General features: G+C 39.8%; 1 protein-coding gene across 3 annotated transcripts in view; it reads right to left on the bottom strand.

Annotated features, from left to right (window-relative positions):
• The window catches only part of LOC111252002 (uncharacterized), a 56131-nt gene that overhangs the window by 26423 nt on the left and 8622 nt on the right, over positions 1-21086 (bottom strand). For all 3 annotated transcript variants that reach the window (XR_015329104.1, XM_022809259.2, XM_022809260.2), the window contains exon 4: positions 726-6186. Coding sequence is in view for 2 of the 3 variants with exons in the window: in XM_022809259.2 (XP_022664994.1) it covers positions 726-819 (94 nt within the window). In the remaining variant the exon portion in view is untranslated. The remainder of the gene's footprint in view (positions 1-725; positions 6187-21086) is intronic.

The following is a 21086-nucleotide window of genomic DNA, read 5'->3' as shown; positions in this document are numbered from 1 at the left end:
TCCGGCATTAATCGAATGATCCCCAATTTTCGTGCACAGCAAGATCAAAATATGTTGAACCAGTTGACTTTTTCGGTTGCAGGCTTCGAGATGCCTGATACCGTTGGAAATAATGATCGCTTTTTTATTGTCGGTGTCAGGCATGTTACAGAGCCATTGTTCTACAAAATAAGTTGATCAAGTTTAAAGAAGTTAACTGTAGTTTTACTAAGATACTCGATAGCATTTGAATAATGTTTCTTTATTACTCTTCACTCTCTATGTTTTTTGGCTTTTATGTGATCTATGGCTTTCTGCAAGTTCATTTAACTCTTAGAAAACTTTTAAGCACTTTCACTCTATGACCAAAAGGCAGAACCTCGGGAATTAAAATTATTATTTACTTATTACTACTGGCTATCTTTTGTTCAACTACTTGAAATATAAGTTGAAAAAAGCAGGAAATTTTCTGTCTTATGCAATTGTAATTTTCATCTACTTTTTTATAAATTCTAAATTTTGGCGATAGCATAAACATTAAGGACTTATGGTCCCATTGTAAAAAATGCTTTGTCTATTTACCGAGTCCTATCTTTTGCTCAAAAATTGGTTTCAAGTATCGAGACAATCTGTATACACCAGTCAAATTGCACCTTTGGAGATCTAACAGTATATTCCTAACTTTGGCATTTAAGATTAAAATTAGACATTTTATTATCGAACAAATTCATGGCAAATTTACTTACCGGTTCCCGATAGTGAGACAATCAACGCCGCCGCGGCTAGCATACCGTATAGTAACATTTTGTTGTTATTATTGCTTGAGGGGAATCTGCGCATTTGAATCGATCAGTCTTCTGATCGAACAGCACTAACACAAGTAATGATTGACACCCAGATGGAGGTGACGGACAACGTGATGATGGTGGCCAAGGATTAAAAATAGTGTTGATGTTATTGTTCCTTGTGTTGTTTATTATACATCCACCACATATGCACGCTATAAGGGTGCTGGTGTAAATAACGTTACGACTATAGTGGATAATCACTCGTTAGTTGTTGAAGTGCCGACCAACGGTTAGTGGTTTTGTTTACTTTTTGCGCCACTTCGATCTTTTCAAGGTCGAGCGGAGCAGGTTGTCACCGCCGGCGCCCCATCAATTCTCATGTGCCTTCATTTGATGAGGGCAACAATAACGATATAAAGCGATTACCGCGATCAGTGCCACTGCATACAACGACGCATCAACAGCAGTAGCGCTTATTCATTCATTGCGTTACTTCTGCAGTTGCTGACGATATGCCCGCACCGCTGCGCTTAGGATCCGTCTCAGCGTTTTCGCTCTAGCTTGTTTCTTTTTTGTTTAGTTCTCCATTAGATTGAAATGATATAGTATAGAAATAGGAGCTGCCTGCTTCCTGCTTCCCTTATAATCAAAGCTTCGATTTCACTGTGTCCTATGCTGTCGTATATCTATCTATACCCTGCCGTGTTATCTACAACGTACATTTTCAGTTGCGTCATCCACGACGTATGTAAAACAACGCTATGACAACACGCACTCAGTCACACAGAGCGCTCAGATGCCGTGCCAATCGAGAGACACTTAGCGCACTTTCCTTATTAATGGCTGTGATCGAACACAGTCAAACTCCTAACAAGGAGCGAAATGTAAGATATTTTCTTTAACGGCCCTATTCGTTCCCGTGTAGCTCCTGTTAACTGATTTTGTTCAGTAGTCGAGTTGTAGCTTTTATCGGGGAAATTATTTTCACCGTTTACTTTTGATTCACTGTTAGGAAGTCTTCAATGACCAAGGACTTTAGGCTTTATAACGTGTGGGCCAGAAGTGGTAGCAGCGCAGCAGCTGACCACTGTTGTCGGCAGCAATAGCAGGTTAGTAGTCCTAGCGGTTGTTGTTTCACAAAATCTTTTTTCCACCGCTGTTGACGCCTGGTTTGATCACACTGGTGAAATGTAACTGCCGCTGCGGCCGCTGTAGCCAGCGTTCATCTTCCCCCTTTGACAATAGCGTTGGTTTAGTGGAGGAGGGACATCCGCCTATCTGCCATAAAACGACCTCGATGCATACGTTGTTTAGTCGCGTCTTTGAATACGAGCGTGCGAGCCCCCAGCGACGCCGCCGTTGCCACTACTGCTGTCCACGACTGTACGAGAACGGGCAAGGCAGCCCACACAATTGCAAACGGATAGCCGCGTAGAAGCGTAAGTTCACGTTTAGCGACGTAAAACGGGGTTGGACGACGACGACGACGACGACGAAGAGGAGGAGGAGGAGGAGGACGTAGAGGATGATGATGATGATGATGATGACAGTCCCGCCACAGCAGCATCTGCCACAACCACTATTTTTCTCTGCTTCATTCTACCACTTCTCCCTTTCCGCGCCCTCCATTTCTTCTTCACTTGACTGCATGTGTGTAAGCGGGTGTCTGTGTACTAGGTGCGCAAGACTTCTAATATGCAGATGTCTACGCAGGGTGGCTGCATGCCTGCATACTCCTGTCACTATTCTCCCTTCGTGGCGGATTCTTACTTGTACCACCAGCGCAACCACATTTACCACCTCCTTTCCTATCGTTTGCGTGTACTTGAAAGATGGACCCTTTTCGTTCCTCTTTTCGGCCTGTGCGTCTATGTGTGAGTGAGTGCGCGTGTGAGTACATGTATGTCTGTTTTTAAGGTTACGTATACGTGCGCGACGTACGGCACCGCGCTCTTTGGTCTGTGTTTGTGTAAACGGGACCGTGTGAACTTTAGCGCAGACTGCCCACCGCTGTCAGAATCACCGGAAAGACGTGTGCGTTCCCGAAGGGTACGAGAAAAATAAGGAGGAGAAACAGGCCTGACTATGTATCACTAGTAAAACATTGATATCCGTCCGTTTATGTCCATGAGCATTAATGCCTAGTGCCTGCATGCACTGGTGAATGCGCGCATGCGCGTACATGTACATGGAGCATCGAGCGCAAAAACGATAAATGGAGATAAGGACGCGGAACCCGTGTGGGCAAGACCCGATCTGCTATTGGGAACGTCGTCTGCTTAGCTGCGCATGAGAGGCTTTGACGGGGAGGAGGGAACAAAGCGTGATTCTTACCCCCTACCCTCCTCCTGTTCCTTGTTCTCCACTCCACTCCGAGCTAGAACTTCCACTGCTACAAAAAGGATAGCTGTGATTTTTGCGTATTGGTGACGACGAGGTATCGATTTGGAAAACGCTCCATCGCGCCCAGGAACTAAACTGAAAAGGCCTGTTGAAAAGGGAGAAAAGTCTTCAAATCGGTCCTGCGCCAACTTACGGGAATCAAGTTAAGCTTGAAATAGGAATTTCGTACTAACATTATAATGTAGTACGAATGATTCCATGTTACAATAGTCTAGAATTGATAAGTAAACGTTTGACAAGGTCTTCGCCATCTCCAATGGGTATTTTGTCCCATACGTAAACACTCGAAATGCACTAAACACTCACACTTAATCTACATGAAAAAGTCTTCTTTACTGATCCGCGCCCGGCTGTGACACGTACCATTCGCCACGAGCGATTCAATGATCCTACTAAAATTCTCTACGAAAACTTCTATACTGAAATTTATCCTGTAACTGTTACTCTATGAAAAACGAAGAGCTTACACCCACGATCCCAGCGGTACAATGTGATACTAAGCGTGAAATGTTTGAAACCTTGAAATTCAAATCGACCGATGTGTCTATTGATTGTCTTAAGGAATCCTAATGTTCCAGTCAGGTAAAACAAAACGTTTCGAATTTTACTGCGGCTAGACATTCCGTCAGACTAAAACAACTATTCCTTAGAGTCTATGGTAACCTTTGTTTGTCCATGTGACCGATTCACATTGCCAATAAACATCCCTTTTCAAGTCAAATTGGGTTTCATTAACTGTATCTACTTTTTTTTATTGGGAGCATTGATAAACACATGTCTGAACATATACGTCGTACGTCAGACAAAATCGTACCTTTTTTTTTACTTACGAGGGTGTATTTTGTCGACAAACTCATGAATGGAAAGCAAAATAGCGAAACAATTTTACCAAAGAAAAAAGATTATTTAATTCAGCGCAGGTAAAACGACCAAGCGCAGAGACGGTGAAAATTAAATGACGAATTCAATTAGAGATAATCACATCTAATCATGACTAAAGGGTAGCACTATTTTTGTATTCGCCACCATTTCTATGAACTTTCTCCATCTCTGAACTAAGTTATTCATTTCTTCCCGAGAAGTCTAAGTTTGCTGTTGAAGAACTTGATCAGCCAGTGTTTAAGATTTCCTTTATTAGTAGATGTAGTGTTACGTATTTATTTTATCAGTGATAGAAGAAGACGCTAATTTGTCGACATGTTTTAGAAAATATGATGGGTACAGAAGGACTGGCCACTCAAGCTCAAACAGGAAGGATTTAAGGACCTTTTAATATGAAGCGAAAGATTATCACAAAGAAGACTGACAGATTTTTAATTTTTTTAATATATATATATATATATATATATATATGTATATGCCCCACTTCTCATGCAACTGGGCCATACATAAATCTTTGACGATCTTTTTGTTTTTGTCTAGTATTATTTCGGACGGAGATATGGCTTATGTTTAGGCTTAGACTATATCACAAAATCATTTACTCCTTGCTCTGCTTATATTGTCAGACACCAATAACAATTCTTATTAGAAATCAATCTGCATTTTTAATCTCGCTAAAAATTGTTGGAGAAACAGTGTTTTTATGCTTGTTTTCAAAAAAAGCTTCTAGACATGACGTCCGCACCGAATATGAAATGCACTTGAATGTTTCGATAGCTTTTAAAGTTAAATAAAAGATGAAATCAAGTTGATGTTTACGAAACGCCTAAGGTCTAGCAAACCAATGGCGTTATTGTGAACGTGTCTTTAAGTCCAACATACTTAACCTTATCATAGGTGTTTGCTTGGAAGCCAACGCTTCCAGGTTCACTCGTAGTAATTTCTTCCTGTACGCATATACGTGGTATGCGTGTGACACGATCGATTCCGGACCGATTGCCGTAAGCGAGTACATACATTTTATATTTACCTTTAAGTCATTAGAGATTTTCATTAGGCGCAAAGTACTGCGGATGTCGTGTGGCGTCCTAGCTATCACCAAAGCCGTGTAATCTATAGAATTTTTGACTATTACTTCGTAACGAAACGGCTGACACGGAGCTGCTTCCCAACGCAAGGAAACGCGCAGTTAAGACTGAAGCCTGTCGAGGAAACCGTAGACATTGCCTCACCACGTCATCGGTATCTGAAGCAATACTGTGCGGCTCATGTACGAGCGATTTCTTTCCACTGCTAAAACATCAAGTTCCAAGTATAATCGCTCGTATCCCTTCCATATTTCTCGAAAGGTCTAGTTTCGGTTGTCGTAGTAATAGTAAAGAACGAATATCTATCTCCTTTTTTGTTATTATTATTATTTTTACTCAGGTGAGTCAACGCATAGATTTTCCAAACATATAAAGGTTTAAAACACATCAAAGCAAAAAATGCCTAACAGCAGTAGGTTGATGCGGGAACTAGGAAATGACTGTACTAATTTCATAACGGTATACTGCTCTTATAGGATTACAAGTAATTAAATAGAGCAAGTTAAATATTTTATAATTATTATAGATGACTTACTTGCATTTTGCTGATATCGTAAGGTAGAAAAGTTAACCTCAGGTATGGACTGAACTTCAACAGATAAAACGTCACTACTAGATGATATGCTTAGTTAGAATTATTGCAGCGATTTTGCTTAGGCAAAAAGCTTCAAACTTAGGGAAACGTAATACGACGTCCAACAACGGAAAGCAGGATACGGTAAAAAAGGATTCTAAAACTGTAGAAATAGAACAGCGTAAAAGGAAAACGGCAAGGTAAAAATAGAATAGAATGATTTAGATCTAGGAAATACAATTAAACGCTTAATAGCTTCTTTACGGAACTTTGATTTATGTAGGTCCAAGTTTGTTATAATGATTTACGCAAACCTATTCAATCTATAAGCTATTAGCGAGCTAACGAATGCGTAATATAAAAAAGCAGATCCGATGGGGAACAGTATTTAGCTCTAGAGTTTAAACTTTGTTTGTCTGTTAAGACAAGCAAGTGTCGTCTGGCGCTGATCCAATTCCTGCAATTCGTCGATCTGCAAAGACAGGAAGGACGTCAAGTTAACTTCGTAAATTTTTTACAATGGGTGCACACATTTTTCCTCTGCTGAAAATCAAACAGCGATTAGCACACCATTTTCATTTTTGACAGGACCAAAATTTGTCTTGGCACTAAAATTCGAAATACTCGGTCTATTGATGAAGCCAGACGTATAACCAGTTGAAAAGATCAGGTTAAGATTCTTCCTGGGATGGGTGATATCATTAAAGAACAAGAAGAGGCGCAAGGCACTGAGAAGACGATCCTGGAGAACATCGAAAGAAATGCATGCTCCTAAGTCGGGCGTGTATAAGTATGAATTGCGTACATCTTGAGACTCAATAGTAGTTGATACACATAATCATCGAGATTATAAACTGCACGCCTATCTGAAAAGATCACCTGGGCTGACAAAATCGAACGTCTTACGGCAGTGTGAAAAAGGAGCTAGGCAACCGCCTCCACATTGCTTGTTCGTTCGGCGTTCATTGCTTCCTTCGTCGATTATCAATAAACCTCTATATTAAATATTCCTTAAAGACATGGTACTTCATTGAGTTGGGTTTTCCATTCCAATTCAATAAAGCACTGTGGATCTTTGTAGGACATCTTATATATGCTGTCAATCGCAGATTACGCAGAGGCTTTATTGAGGCGCATTTTCCATCGCCTTCTGAGCAGAAAACAATCTTTAAACGTCTTGTTTGTCCGTAATATCATTACGGAATCGACTGAACAATATCTCAGACGCAGGGAAACTTACGATAAACGTTAGCACTATACTGGAGCTCAGCTAATGTAAGAAATTTTGCAATGGTTTACGAAAAAATGATGTTTCATATTTTTATTGATTAATCACAACTATTTTCTTTCTTCGTAATTTCCCCAATCCTTTATTAAACAACCCTTAAAATCAACAAACCAGGTACAACTGGTATCTTTGTAATGCTTAGGTTTTATAGTACCGTTCGTAATCCCCAGTGGTAATAGGAGGTGTAATTTGTCATTTGGTTTTTAACACATGTGAAAACACAAGCCTGGAATAAAAGCTATTAAATAGTCCTTGAAAAGGGTTCAGTTAAGCAGTTTTGTAAGCATTTGACAGTTGCGGTACGAGATGGCTACGAAGTTTCATCTGCAGGTGAGTTCCAAGAATCAATGCAGCTGCCCAAGGAAAAAAATATATAAACTACATAAGACTGATTATAAGACATTTCTCGACGATGTATTTGTTCCGTTTATGATTCGATTATTTGGTTTGTAAGAAATGAGGCCAAGTGTAAAGCTTTTTCCTAGTGAAACTTGAACGTCTTGAACTTGAACTAAGAATATGTTACAGCTCACTAGGGATGTTATTCGCGTACGAGTGTACCGCTTCCAAAAATGGCCAGACCCTGTAGCAAAAATGTGTCCCAATTTCTATGGAAATCGTTTTAAATTTCGAATGATTTTACGAATTTGAAGTCAGCGTAGTCGCACCTTAGTTTCGATGCGGTAGTTTCGCAATTTCTCAGTCGATGTTAAGCGGCCTTTAAATAGAGGCCTAGATTTACTTTTACCGTTATAAATATAAACAAATGGGAATATATTTTTTAATTTATTAGACAATTATTTAATATGGTTTTCGCAAAATATTATGATTCGGCAATTCTAGAGTTTCAGAAACAGATTTTTGTGCTTGCGCTACAAACACCATCAGATATAAGAAACAAAAAAAAAAAGGTGAGGCAATGCCTAAGGTGATATCACATGCAGTCATGTTAGGTTGAACGGTTTTACGAGAATAGCAATAGGCCAACAGCACAATCTTAAACGTTGAAAACCTGCTGTATGGGCTTTTAATTTCTTCCAATGGTGCTGGACTCCCTAGCCTCTATGTTTCGAGCTTTACGTCAGGTGTCGCCGTTAGGCATTCGTTCAGACGGCTGACTGGCTCTCGGGACAAAACGAAGTCCATCTGCCTATGCCCGGGTTCGACCCCGGACCATCACGTGTCCTTAAGATTAGCAAGTAAATGCGTTACCCACTAAGCTACACCGAACGAAGTTCAAATCCTAGCCTACTCGATAGCCTCCAAAGTGGCGGCTCTATGTGCCCTTATTAAAGGTCACACTGGACAGTGGAAATACTGTATACATAGGGTGTCCTGATGTTCGAGGCTAGTTCTGTTGAAATTAATTCTAAAAATTTTACATGCACATATTGTTATTTTGCAAAATAAATTATTCAAATTAAATTACGCTAAAAATATACAGGACAGATAAACAATTGCTAATGCATTGCTGTGTTTTTTTACCTATGGGAGGAGCTGTCACATTCAATAACAGTGAAAGTTGTCAAATAAATTATGGTAGAGGTGCACTGGCGAATGATACGAAAAAGCCTCAAATTATTATAGCAGGAAAATGTAGGTCTTCAGGCCGATACTGAAGAGTGGAAACATTAGTTCTCCAGTTGAAAAGATTTACCTCGATGGTTTGGTTCGGACTATTTTTGCATGCAGGGAAGAATTTCTGTCGAGATCTCGCAAATGGTAGCTGATCAAATTATCCGATAAGTTATTCTCATGCTGATTTCTGTATACCTCATTGCTCTTGAAAGAAAACCGAATAAGTCGTCAATCTGTATCTAAGTGAAAGCAGACAAATGCGTCTAAATTTGTGTTATCTCCAAAAGCATAAATGGCGAACTTTAGAAGGTCTTGAATATTCGTTGAGCCGCGGTCGTAACTTCGTAGGTTTCTATGAGTCTTTGGATTAGGAATTTCCATTAATTTCAAAAGCTAATTGCTTCGGTGTAACCTATTTTATGGCATGTTTATATTGTGAAAATTACAAGCAATGTAAAATCAGACATGAAAGCTGGTTCGTAGATACTGGAGCGTAGCGAATTTCAATTGTCCCATATCGGTTATCGTGAAGACTGGACGTTTCGTTATTTCTCTGAGGCTGCATTTTTTGTTCTGATCGTTCTGGGCCTTTAAAGAATATAGTGCAGCTTTGAAATGGGCCAGCTAGTCAACATAATAATCAACTCGTATGCCCTACGTGTCGAACTAGTAACTAGTCGACCGGAATCGCTACGAATTTTTTCTTTCACGTTCGGCGGTGGGCAAGCTTTCTTGGTTTGCCTTTTAGAATGAGATTTTATACTAACAAATCTGGTTTGTATCAACAATTATAAATCTGCTTATATTGGTTGCTTTTTCTATAGACTCAAATATTTGTTTATAATAAAGAGAGGCAACTGTGTTAATTTAGAAAGATCAAATGTATCACCTACTTTCAATTTATCTAAATCATATCCAGCCCAAACGAAACTGCAGGCTATTCAACAATTCTATGGTCGTCCTCTAAACTTTATCGGTTTTTATGCGAAAGCATTTCATTAACGATTGGCCCGCTTCCCGCAATGACGGTACTTCAGCTATCCCGGATATTTTCTTCGTTTCCTTCGATATTCAACAAGTTCTCGTGAATATATACACTCACTCTAAATGGAAGAGGGCGTCAATGCTAATCTCCTGAAATAAAATTGGCTGATTAAATGAGGCAACGCCTTTTAGAATATCCCACATAGCCTGACCCGTGTGCGCTGCTGCCCGTGTTTCAATTCCAACTTTATTTTGCAATAGGCCAAAGGCTGCTGCCTGGTTTTCAAAACTGATCCGCAAGAATGTAGCTGAGGATCAGCCTGAGAAGAACAGCAAGGTATAATCAAAAGGTGTTTTCGGGCTTTACGTCCAGAACTGCTCTTAAGCAATGTTTCAGTTTTCTACTTGGCTTCGAATTTAGATTATCTCACGTATTCCTAAGCTTATTATACAAATAAATATACCGTCACGGGTATAATCATAGGAGGGCTAGTTTCTATCGAAATGGTAAAACGCATCCACAATTCTTCGAACATGTACTATAGAGGCAAGAAAGTTCACCTAGAGGAATGCTGCAAGGTACTCAGAGATCAGTCAGTTTAACAGAGACCTATGGTAGCTATAAACTATAAAAATCCGTGTCATTGAAAAATAGTTAAGTTACCGATACAGTGGCTGCAATTGAGGTTCGGTGAACTCTGCAAATTGGTCCATTGATTTCAATCTCAGCCTAAACTGATGCAATGAAGATCAACTACGACAGGAACTACATTTGTAATATATTTAGCGTTCTGGTATTTGTAAGAAAGAATAGATGACTCACGTTTTCAACGAACGATATATAGACTCATGGGTCTCGCGGTGATTCTTAAAGAGTAACTTTATTCTCCCAATTGTTGTACGGCTCTTTGTTGGCAAAGGGTTAGCATTTCAGCGACCTCAATTAACTAATTATGTCGATACTCAATAACGGTCGTGTCCCGATAAAGTGACGCTCGTGAAGATTGCGAAAAGCTTTAAGTGCGTTACTGCGTGACGAGTAAATGATTGGGACGAATAGTACGTCAAAGGAAATGACGATTATGCGCGACGCAACGAGTTTGAGAAGTACTGCCACTGCGATTATCTAAGGCTATAATCAGTTCTATCAGACAAATGTATTCAGTATTTGGATTGCGCAGATCTAGTTTGCCCCTACTTTGACAGAAAAATTGATTAGGGATTCAGCTGCCTGTCATCAGCCAGACCACGTTCACAGTGTTGGTAAATCCACCTATCCCCTAAACGGTAAGCAAACATTACGCAGAGAACATCGCATTACCACGTAAACTTTTTTTTATAGGCGTAACGTCATAACCTAACTTAGGGCCTCAATCATGTCTCCACTAAAAGATAATCATATGCTTCCAGACCCTACAACCACCGGAAACGTTTGCTCATTGTTATTCGGGTAGACTGATGGTGCGACCGTTTTCTCTTAGCTTCTATCTTTTGTTATTATTTAGGGTCGTCGTTGGCTATTTTTTTTTTCGTTTGCTCCATCAGCGGTCCGGGCAATCCTCCCTTTCTCAGTCCCTCGTAGGTTTCTTTTGCCTTTCGGTTTCGTAATGCTGCTTGTTCTTCAGCTGGCTATGTCTGGACCACGCTAAAAGTCATGTTATGGTGATTGCCATTGAAATTTCCGCCTTTCTGTCAGTCTCTGTGACCTTTATTATTAACAACCTCTGTATCTAAAGGAGTTTCGCCTTGTTCTTTTCGATCATATAATGCTAGTGGTGTCGAGTATAGCACGACTGAGTCGACTATTTTAGTAAAAACCATTATTTCTCTCGGAAGATTTTCTGCTCAGCTATTCCTTTCAAGCTGCCTTATTATCGATGCCACTGATTCCTGTGAAGACTCAGTACACAGTTTCGTCGACATGCTGGCAGTCTTCTCGAACACTTTCTCCATTTCATTTAACAATAGCGCAACGAGCCAGTCCTATTTCTTTTCCTTAACAAGTTGTTCGTTCCTTTCTGTGCCCAGTTGCAACGCTCGTGCTCGAGTTCTTGTAAGACAAGCCTCGCTTTACGCCATAACCAATACCCTTTATCGGTATGTAAAAATCATGACTATGTCCTCCAAGCTATTGTTTGTACTTTTTCGATATAACTGGAAGAGCTCCAAGACGTCGTTGTCGGCGACCTAGAATTACTCACGAGGCACTGCGGCCACGGCAAATTCCTTAATTCCATGGATAACGGTTCTACTGTCAAGCTGGGAAACGATTAGTATTGGTAGATACGTGGAAAGCCTCTGTTCTGTATTGCCTCCCGTATGAATAAGTTTAGCGCGTTATATTGTGCTCCTAAAAAAATCACTGCATAAACCGGCTCGAAATTTTCTCAACCACCGACTTCTGCGCTTCGACTGTTTTTTTTTATCATTTTAGTAGAACCGTTGAGATAAAATTCATCTTGTGTCTCTCCTTCAGCTTTACTCTCGCATAATAATAGTAATAATAATAACCGTTTCTAGAACTGACTCAATCGCTGTGTCTGAAAAACAGATTGTGTGCCGTGAGATCGGCACTTAGGAACAGTGGCAGTTTACCTGGTTTCGTAAGAAGCTCTGAGATGGCTCTAATCTGTTTGGGGAAAGTCTTCTCTTGCCATTAATCGTCCGCCTACCAGTAATACAAATAATAAACTTTTTTCCTATTTAAGAAGAACATTTTCACTGTATATACGCAAATAATGCTCACCAGCGAATATGAAAGTGAGCAAACGAACCGAATCGTGGCACAAGGGCTTCTTTAATGAACTACCGTTCAACTGTAATTTATGGAAAGGATCTGTAATAATAACAGAAAAAAAATTAGCGGCTTAAAATGCTCTGTAAGTTATAATGGCGCATTTTCCATTGAGTCTAATTTAAAGTGAGTTTGGAGTATTGGCTGTCTAATATCGCCGGCAATCAGACCGTTCTTTCGCTTCCGAGTAAATCGTCTAATAAAAATTCCTGTTTGCAATGACCGATATCAGAGCAGAAGAGATCGCTTTTTGGGGCTTATCAATACGTTGCTTTATATAAACTTCTAGAACGTTATATGAGCCATCTGGCTCAGGGTAATTTTATTTCAGAATCAGTCTGATCACACACAACTACCCAAGACTAAAGGCGACCTTGAAGATGTCTAACTATTGAAGGTGTCTTGTCTTGCGCTTAACTTTTCCGTCCTTCAATCGAACGGAGTGGTGTGTTAAAGCAACATCTGAGACCAACAATAAAAGTCGTTCTGATTATGAAATATTTACACCCCCGATATTGAGGTCGCTCGATACAGCGAACGGAGCTCCATCACTACGAACGTTGGCGCAGCAAGCGATCGGCTGCCAGTGACAATGGCGGCGGTCAGCCCAGTGAAGTAAAACTAGAGACCTGCTTATCCCACAATTGAAGCTACCTAGGGCACCTGCCGCCGGCAAGACCGACAAGGAAATGGGAAAGAGGTATCTTTAACGCAACGTAGCTCCTGAGACCGTGCTGCCCTCGCAGAGCTCCGGAGAGGGCTTGCCAAGCGAGGTGTATAACCGGCCAGCAAATGAGTGTAAGCGAGGGTTCAAAAGTCTAAACCGGTTTAAACCCATTGGAGAGATACAGCCAGGCGAAGCAAGACCCGAAAACAAAACCCAAGAGCACGCTACCTACATAAGAACCGTCTACTTCTTCCGTTCATTGTTAAATTCCCTATATCCGTTATAAAATTATATGAAGTCGCGAAGCTCTAAGGCGTATTATTAAACTGAAACATTGCTTGTAGCCGATATACCGAATATAACTAGTAGTGACGTATCTTCAGCATCACAATACCAGTTGTTCCTTTATCACATGTTAGAAGTGGTAATGAATAAAGCATAATAGGGCTTTTAAAAAGCTCTTTTCGTAGTTCTGTTAAGCGGAAAAATTGATGGGATTCAGTGATCATCGTTATCAGACGTTTTAAAATGACTTTATGGTATAATGAAAAACACAAAAAATGATTCTATATGAGATCACAGTCTGTTCTATTACACTTCTACCAGACATGGGAGAAAGTCAACTAATATAGAGTTTCCCGTGCGATGTCAAAAAACAGCGTAATCTACATCTTTGCTACAAACTCTAGGAAAGTTCGAAAAATTTTTTAGCCAAACGAAATTTGTGCTAAAATTCATGACTCCAGATCTGCGCACTAAATGGCGGCCTTCTCGGGTGCATTTTAAATGACCCAAACAGTCATCAAATTTCGGTGGTTTGTTAAGGTTCACCAGCAGATCTTAAAGTGTAGCTAATAAAGTGCCTTAACAATTTTTGCAGGAAAAAATCTGGTTGAAATCCTATAGTACATTGCATGGTTTCTACCATACGAATTGAGTTGCCGTCAACAAAATCTGGTTGACGAAACTTACAAGCTTCAGGCTTATGGATTGATTTCGATGAATGAACATAGGTGAAGTAGAAGAACATAAAGAATTGTTCATGCGTATCTTTTGAAAAAAAAACCGTTCTTTTGGAAAAAAACAACGAATATGCGGGAAGCTGAAATAAACTTAATTCCTTCATCAAATATCCTTTAAAAGCTAGATTTCCTACTGTCGAGCTCTAAACGAAACTTCCAGTTCTCCAGCGCAGTAACTCATTGGTTTTTGTCCGTTACGTTGTCCCTAGTTAAAATGCCGTAATGTTATAGTTGTTACCTCCTGACTTAAAAGTGTGTCAAGGCTTGTAGTTAAATAAAGAAAATATAGAAAGACGATGATTATTGCTCGCTGAAAGAACATTCACTCAGACATCCTCCGACGGACAGTGGAATCGGAGGCGATCGTTCACGAGCGACGACGTGGCCTGGGTGGCTAATAAGCATGTTTGAACGCGTTGCCTAGTAACCGTGAACAACAAGCTACAGGTAGATCAAACCCCAGCGTTGACAAGATCTATAAAACGGAAAAACATGAAACGCAAAAGCTTCCCAATATATTGTATAACTAGTCTGTTGGCAAAACTTTACAAGTCTAACAAATTCAGTTTTGGCACAGCACCAAAAAAACATTTCTAAAACCAGGCCATTTGGCCAGGAATAAGGCCAAAATGAGTTCGAGGGAGGCAAACATGCTCATGTGAGCGCCTCAAGATAGATTCCTCAGCGCCTCAATAGATTTCCCTCGCAAAGTAACTTATAGATGACAGCATGAGGAACTCTTCATCAAATTATATTATACATTGGAATACTTCGCTATCGTCACGTTTCCCCAGAACTGTACAAACTCTTTTGTAACACATCGAGCGTATGGTGACAATAAAGATGGAAAGACCACTTCGGCAGCGGGATATCGAAAACCTTCAAACTCTGCCAACTGCTACGTCTCGTCGACGCATAAATCGACGCGTTACTGTTTAGACACATTATACATTACTGAGTAATGTATAAATATCGTCATCTTATCATACAGATTCCAATTCCTCTTTGCGGTACTTTTTTGCGGAAGAAAAGCGTACAAAACGTAATCGTTAGAATCCGGGAGCCCAATAATAAGGCAGCTAACCACCTGAGAGAATAGCTCATAAAATTATTACGAAAGAAATATAGGATATCGATAAACCGCGGTTCAAAATGAAACATCGTCGAAATGTCTAACTTAAAATCACTCTCGAACCACTTGCATTGACGTACAAATCGGGGTATCTCGTACCGAGTGCTTTTTTGCAGACGCTTTAACGTTGCACTATAGCGCACATGCAATTCGAACGCTAAAAATGAGTTTCATAAATTGCATATATTTTAAAAGTAAAAAACAGTTTGCTGATATGTAAACTTAGCACTGAGTCGAAAAGTGGGAGCGAAACTTACTCACAAGCATATGCTTGTGAGTAAGTTTCGTGAGCGGTGATAGAAATAGGAATTGTCAAAGAAGTTGCATAAGAAAAAGGTCGACTAGATAACAAATTTGAAATTTCTCAGAAGATATATTTACTATTATCAGACTATTTCCACCAGTGCTATTCTAAGTATCAAAACCAGATATTCAAACTTAATAGGTTTACTATTATGTAAATAAGCTAACATTTCCCCACATGTTCCGTTTAGCAAGGCTAGCGCAAACATGCTTCTCAGATATATAATTTCAAAGTTGTCTATGCCTTATAGTTAACACTCTTAGTTACAACATTCGAGGCGTTATGACAAGGAATATATCACAATAAAATAAATGCAAAGAATACCTATTTTTGCATTAAGACGGAAACTATCGCGGTGTCTCCGGGACACAATGTCTAAGGCAGCGAACTAATACTGTTATACTGTATTGCAACACCCGTTATATTCAATTCGAGCTTCAGTTCTTGCCTTTTGCAGACCGCAGCCGGCATTATTTTGATGTTTTTCCAGACGAAATCCTTCCCATGTGGACCACGTTACGTTCTTCGTAAGTCCAAACGTAAGTGACTTTATTCTTTAGAACGGTCAGATTTCTTATGTACGTGAGCACCAGAAGCGGCTAGGTCTATATTTTGACCCAGACATGCACACGATAGCTTTTCGACTGAAATCAGACGAAGCCCAATTATGGCGGGAGCTGTTCTGTCTGCTATTTATATAGTTAATCCTTGGTAGAAAAGGAACCACTTGACTGGCTGGTGTACAGGTCCTATTAATTAATTAACAATTTACAAATATATATACAGATTTCCCCGAACTGCCCTATGAATATACGGGAACGTCGGGTGTCAATACTCGCAAGCGTGCGACCAGACTTCTAATTAAACATAATTGCTAAACATGGCTACCTTCACTTCACCTCATATATTGTAATCCCAATAGATGGTCGCTGATTGCTTTGATTTTTCCCTATTCTACGTACTAGCCGATGAAGACTGAGCAATCAACAAACTGTGATATCTTCTCATACTCCGCTCTCTTTGCAGGGCCGACTTGACGAATTTAAGGCTGCCTTTGCATAACCGTCGACGCAGATCACTCTGAGCTTCTCTCCGGACCTTTTTCTCTTGAAAAAAAACGGAAACATAACCCCCAGCTTTCTTTCGCAGTTCCTCAAACCTCTCGAACCGTGTCTCCCGTTTAATAAGTCAATGGCGATCGACGCAGGGGGATAAAAGGCACATGCAGCCACGCGCCATAACAGCAGCGGCAGCTTAGTACATATTCCTCAGTCATAGACATTATGGTGACAAAAACGTTAAATTAATAATGTTAAAAAATTCTACCCAAACTCTACAACTTCGCTCGGCACTTGTTTTGTCACAGTTTAATTTACCTAGACCAATCCATTTACTTTCGCTGACGAAAGCAATAGGTAGATCGACTACACATTAACGATTTTTCTCGTTTCAGGTGCTTTGCTCCACTTAACCCACCCAACCTTGTAATTCTCTATTGTTTCTGTGGTCTATTCTAATATACTCGCTCAGAAAACTCTAAATTTGTTTCGCTCATGGGCTTTTCATCCTTTTTTTGCAATGCGATGTTGGCTGATTGACTCTGTTTTTGGGACGCACGTGAATAGGTCTGCCGACGACCGACATCTGAGAGACGTACGTAAACTGAGTCGGCTATAAGCCGACTGCTATTAACCCTTCTTCTAAAACGGCATCAAAAAGTATTTACATATATTTGATTTGATTGATATGCTTCGGTTGATGTATCGACTCTTTTCTTGAGTTCGGCTGGACCCGTGATTTTGTTTGCGGAATGTCACTAACATCTAAAGATTTTTTTCTTCTTGTTTTTTCTACATAATATTTATTTGCAAATATGTTTTTTTGATATTTTGACACCTTTCGCTAAAAGTAACTAAGGCGTTTTTGCGAAAATCAACCCTACATTTGTTGCTTCAACTCTCCAAATCATGTTCGTTGAAAACTTATTCAAAAAATAACTTGAAACGCATTTTCACCCTATCGTTCGACGAGCAAACCTGCAACTAACAGGGGGTTTCGAAGTTTTCATTTAAACGTATCACCTTTAGGAATAGTTTTACGTATTTTATTCCTATTCAATTTGTCGGGGTCTCGCGGTTGATGACAAAAAAAACCCGCCTTATGTAGAACACCACGTGAACTTTTCACCCTTGACAGAACATTTTCAAAAACTTACAATTAGATACATGAACATGTATGAACACCGACTTCCAAATTAAGTTTTTATTCCAGTGTTACGCTAGCAAGAAATCTGCCACATTCGATTTTCGACCTTTTGAACGCTGAAATATATATTTTAACTGTATATTTCGATGCTTCCCTTGGAAAATCTTTCAGAGAATATTTTGGAACAAATGTATTGTCATATTTGTCGCTTGAACCTCTTAATTGACACGTATTAGAAATTCGCTCGAAAAAGCGTTCGACGCTGCCTTGGAAGAAACTTTTACCCGATTGTCACACGGGGCTAACGGATGTCACATTTAGTTCTTCATCAATTTCATGCCGAAATACCCATTTTATGTATAGGGACGTGCACGTCAGCTTTCATCAGCTCGTCGAGATCTATCAATTGAAGCAAAAAAATTCTTACCATCATCCATCTAGATGCTTAAACACTGCCAAGGAATTCTGCGGTGAAGTGCGCCTTCGGTTGCAGATTTTCAGAAAGTCGTTCAATATAAGTGTTATTATTAGTTCGAACCGTTGCACAAACGAAACTAGTATGCATTTCCCTGTAGAAGTGTCCACAGGATTTTCGAGCGATATAAGTGGGTAGGTGAGGTCGAGATATTACACAGTAGGATCCCGTTTTAACACAACGTTTTCGGACGAAAGCTGAGCTAACTATGTCTACTAAAGGGATTTTTTCAAAAATTATTTTTTACTTACGTCCAATAACAGCTAGATGTATTCGGCATCAGCCTTGTTTAGTCTCATATTGAATGTTAAATTATACATTTCGAAGTGTTTCCCCAGGTATGACCTTTTGATACAGGAGCTTTCAATGTTGCCATCGCGATTTCATTTGATTACTCTTAGCAGCTGCCGCAAGCCGCCTAAACATATATCTCTGTAAAATTCATCCTTACTACATAATGACAGTCCGATTAACGGTCTTTAAATTCTCTCATCTAATCATAAGTGTCTTACACTATAAGAGCTGTTATACGAAGTCTGTCTGTCGTTTTTAAATTTTCCCTACCTTGCATTCTGTATCTTAGTTGAAATAGGTGGAAATTTTCAATCGGAAGAGCGTAGTTCGGCTCTCATCAAGGGTCCGGCAACTTTTGGCGACGATTCTACAGTGGACATTTATTTTTCCTCTCTTATTCTGGCTAGAGTGAAATTGGTCACAAAGGCTTCATCTGCTTTTTCCAGAGCGTCGACGAAGAACATTGAGGCCTTGCTACTGTCATGGTAAGGGCAAACATGATGTAGAGTTTTTGTTTGTCATTTACTAGCGGCTCATAGTTGTATTATATGTGTATATATATTGTGGCTTATAATTTCGTTCTGTTTTGTACTGTCCTATTTGAGTTCCTAGAGCATTTTAGTTCTTTCTTTTTTTCTAGTGTGGAGAGTTGGGCTAGGTTGGGTTAAAGTCCTCTGATCTGATTTGGAGGTACGTAAGAGCTTCATCATGTTGGAGGTCAATAATAGGAAGTGTCATGTTGCTTTTTGACAGCCGGCCCTTATGATGATAGTCTTGAGCCATCGTATTCTTGAAAAGCTCCTCTATGTTTAACGACTTAAAAACTTCTTTCATCAATAACGTAATCACGAATGGACCCCTAATTGCCTGACACATCTGCGTCTGCTGGGCATCTTCCAGATTCTTTTGCCAATGGTCTCCTTTGGAAACCAGTTTTTTTCTGTGTACGCAAGTTTTTTTGAGTGTAGCAAGAAAAGCTCCTTTATACGTTTTCACAAGTCAAAAGATGTAGGTTTACATAATATAGTAGGATTCCCAAACGACAGATGTTTTTCGACATGGACGGGCCGCGTAGATGCACGAGAGCATTTTTTTTAAATTTTAAGTGGAAAAATTACGAATTTCTAGGCCCTTTGTTCTTTTGTTCCATTTGTTATTAGCCTATAGAATCTGGATGCAGCGACGCAAAGCAAAAGCTTTCGCCAGTTTCGTTATGCTTGCAAAGAACTATGGATGACTATTTTTGTGTAGATGACTTTTTGGAAAAATAGTTGTTCTCGTAACAGCAAATGTAAATGAAGTTGCTCGACAGGTTGGTATCGCTGATCGATCAAGAAACGTCATGTTTATGCAAACGGTTGACACGACTTTAAGTATCGATCATCGTTGATCTCTCCCTTAAAACGCCCTCCCTTCTCATTTTCGTCAAATGCATGTTTCGTATGTATTGAATTGATTTGCCTGATAAATTTGACTCATCGCGGCATTATGTGCAGTTGCATGCTGTCAGCCCATTTTATAACCCACAAAAGCTCGAGGAAACGTCGCGATATACCTTGCGATACAAAGTACGTTTAGTGGATGGTTTCGAGTAGCTCTTCAAGCTTTCATCGAAAGGCGAAGGCGCTGTGGGATATGGCCCTTGAATATTACGATTTAACTCGAATCTGTAAGGTTCTGGATTTGCCTTTGGATCCAGGACGTCAGATTGCAGAAATGTATCGTACATTTGTGGTTAAAGTGTTGTGTCTTCACTAAGCCCCGACTAAACGTCAGCATGCAGTAGTCCTCTTGTTACTCCCTATTACCAAGCCAAATTTCTCTATATAACGTTTTATTAAAATGTTTTTTTTTTAAGTTGAAACACTTTTTCAAAGTCATTCATTAAATCTGGTCCAACTTCCTGTTATTAGGCCTTCTTCTCCCCCAGCAACAGAAGATCAACCACACTTGTAAGCTCATTTACAAGTATTAGCCAGCGCAGAGATAATGATGTATATTTATGTATGCGAATGTACGCCACTGCATTTTCTGTGAGTTCTCCTACATACCTTAGTCCACCTTCGAATGACGATGAGGTGATGAATCGTTTCAGGACGAACGACTGCGAATGCACCCTCATTGTTTATGGTATCACTAAGCCCCCTATATGTGACTGATCGAAAAGATTTTTGCTTATTTTCAATATACGTTTTCAGACTCTTCGCAGCCAGATCGGTCAGTTATTATTGAAACAGACGGTCTACATTCAATTCACTTTTACGACCCATAATTCAATATGAGTAATATGGCGACACGGTTGTTTTTCTGCTAGTTATGGGCAGTGTACGGTGCTGGAGTTCCTATTCGGCTGGTGATCTCTGATTAAGATCGACAAAGCTTCTCGTAAATCTTCAACATATTTTTCTCACGATTCAGAATTCGTTAGCGGCGTTCTACCGTGTCTTATCGTAGAATAAACTTGAATAGATTCGAATTGATGGTTATTCCGCGGCATTAGTAATCCGATTCTATGGTAAATAGCGCCCTGCCTAATTAATAACAGACTGTAGGCTCCTTTGGGCGGACAGCACTCCCTAGACATTAAATGCCGTCATCTGAAATAAATAACTTCAGTGCCTGATATTTT

The sequence above is a fragment of the Varroa destructor genome, unplaced genomic scaffold (assembly GCF_002443255.2).
Source record: "Varroa destructor unplaced genomic scaffold, Vdes_3.0 BEIS01000005.1, whole genome shotgun sequence".
Classification (NCBI taxonomy): domain Eukaryota; kingdom Metazoa; phylum Arthropoda; class Arachnida; order Mesostigmata; family Varroidae; genus Varroa; species Varroa destructor.
The sequence above is the reverse complement of the archived record's forward strand: the minus strand, read 5'-3'. Positions and strand labels throughout refer to the sequence as shown.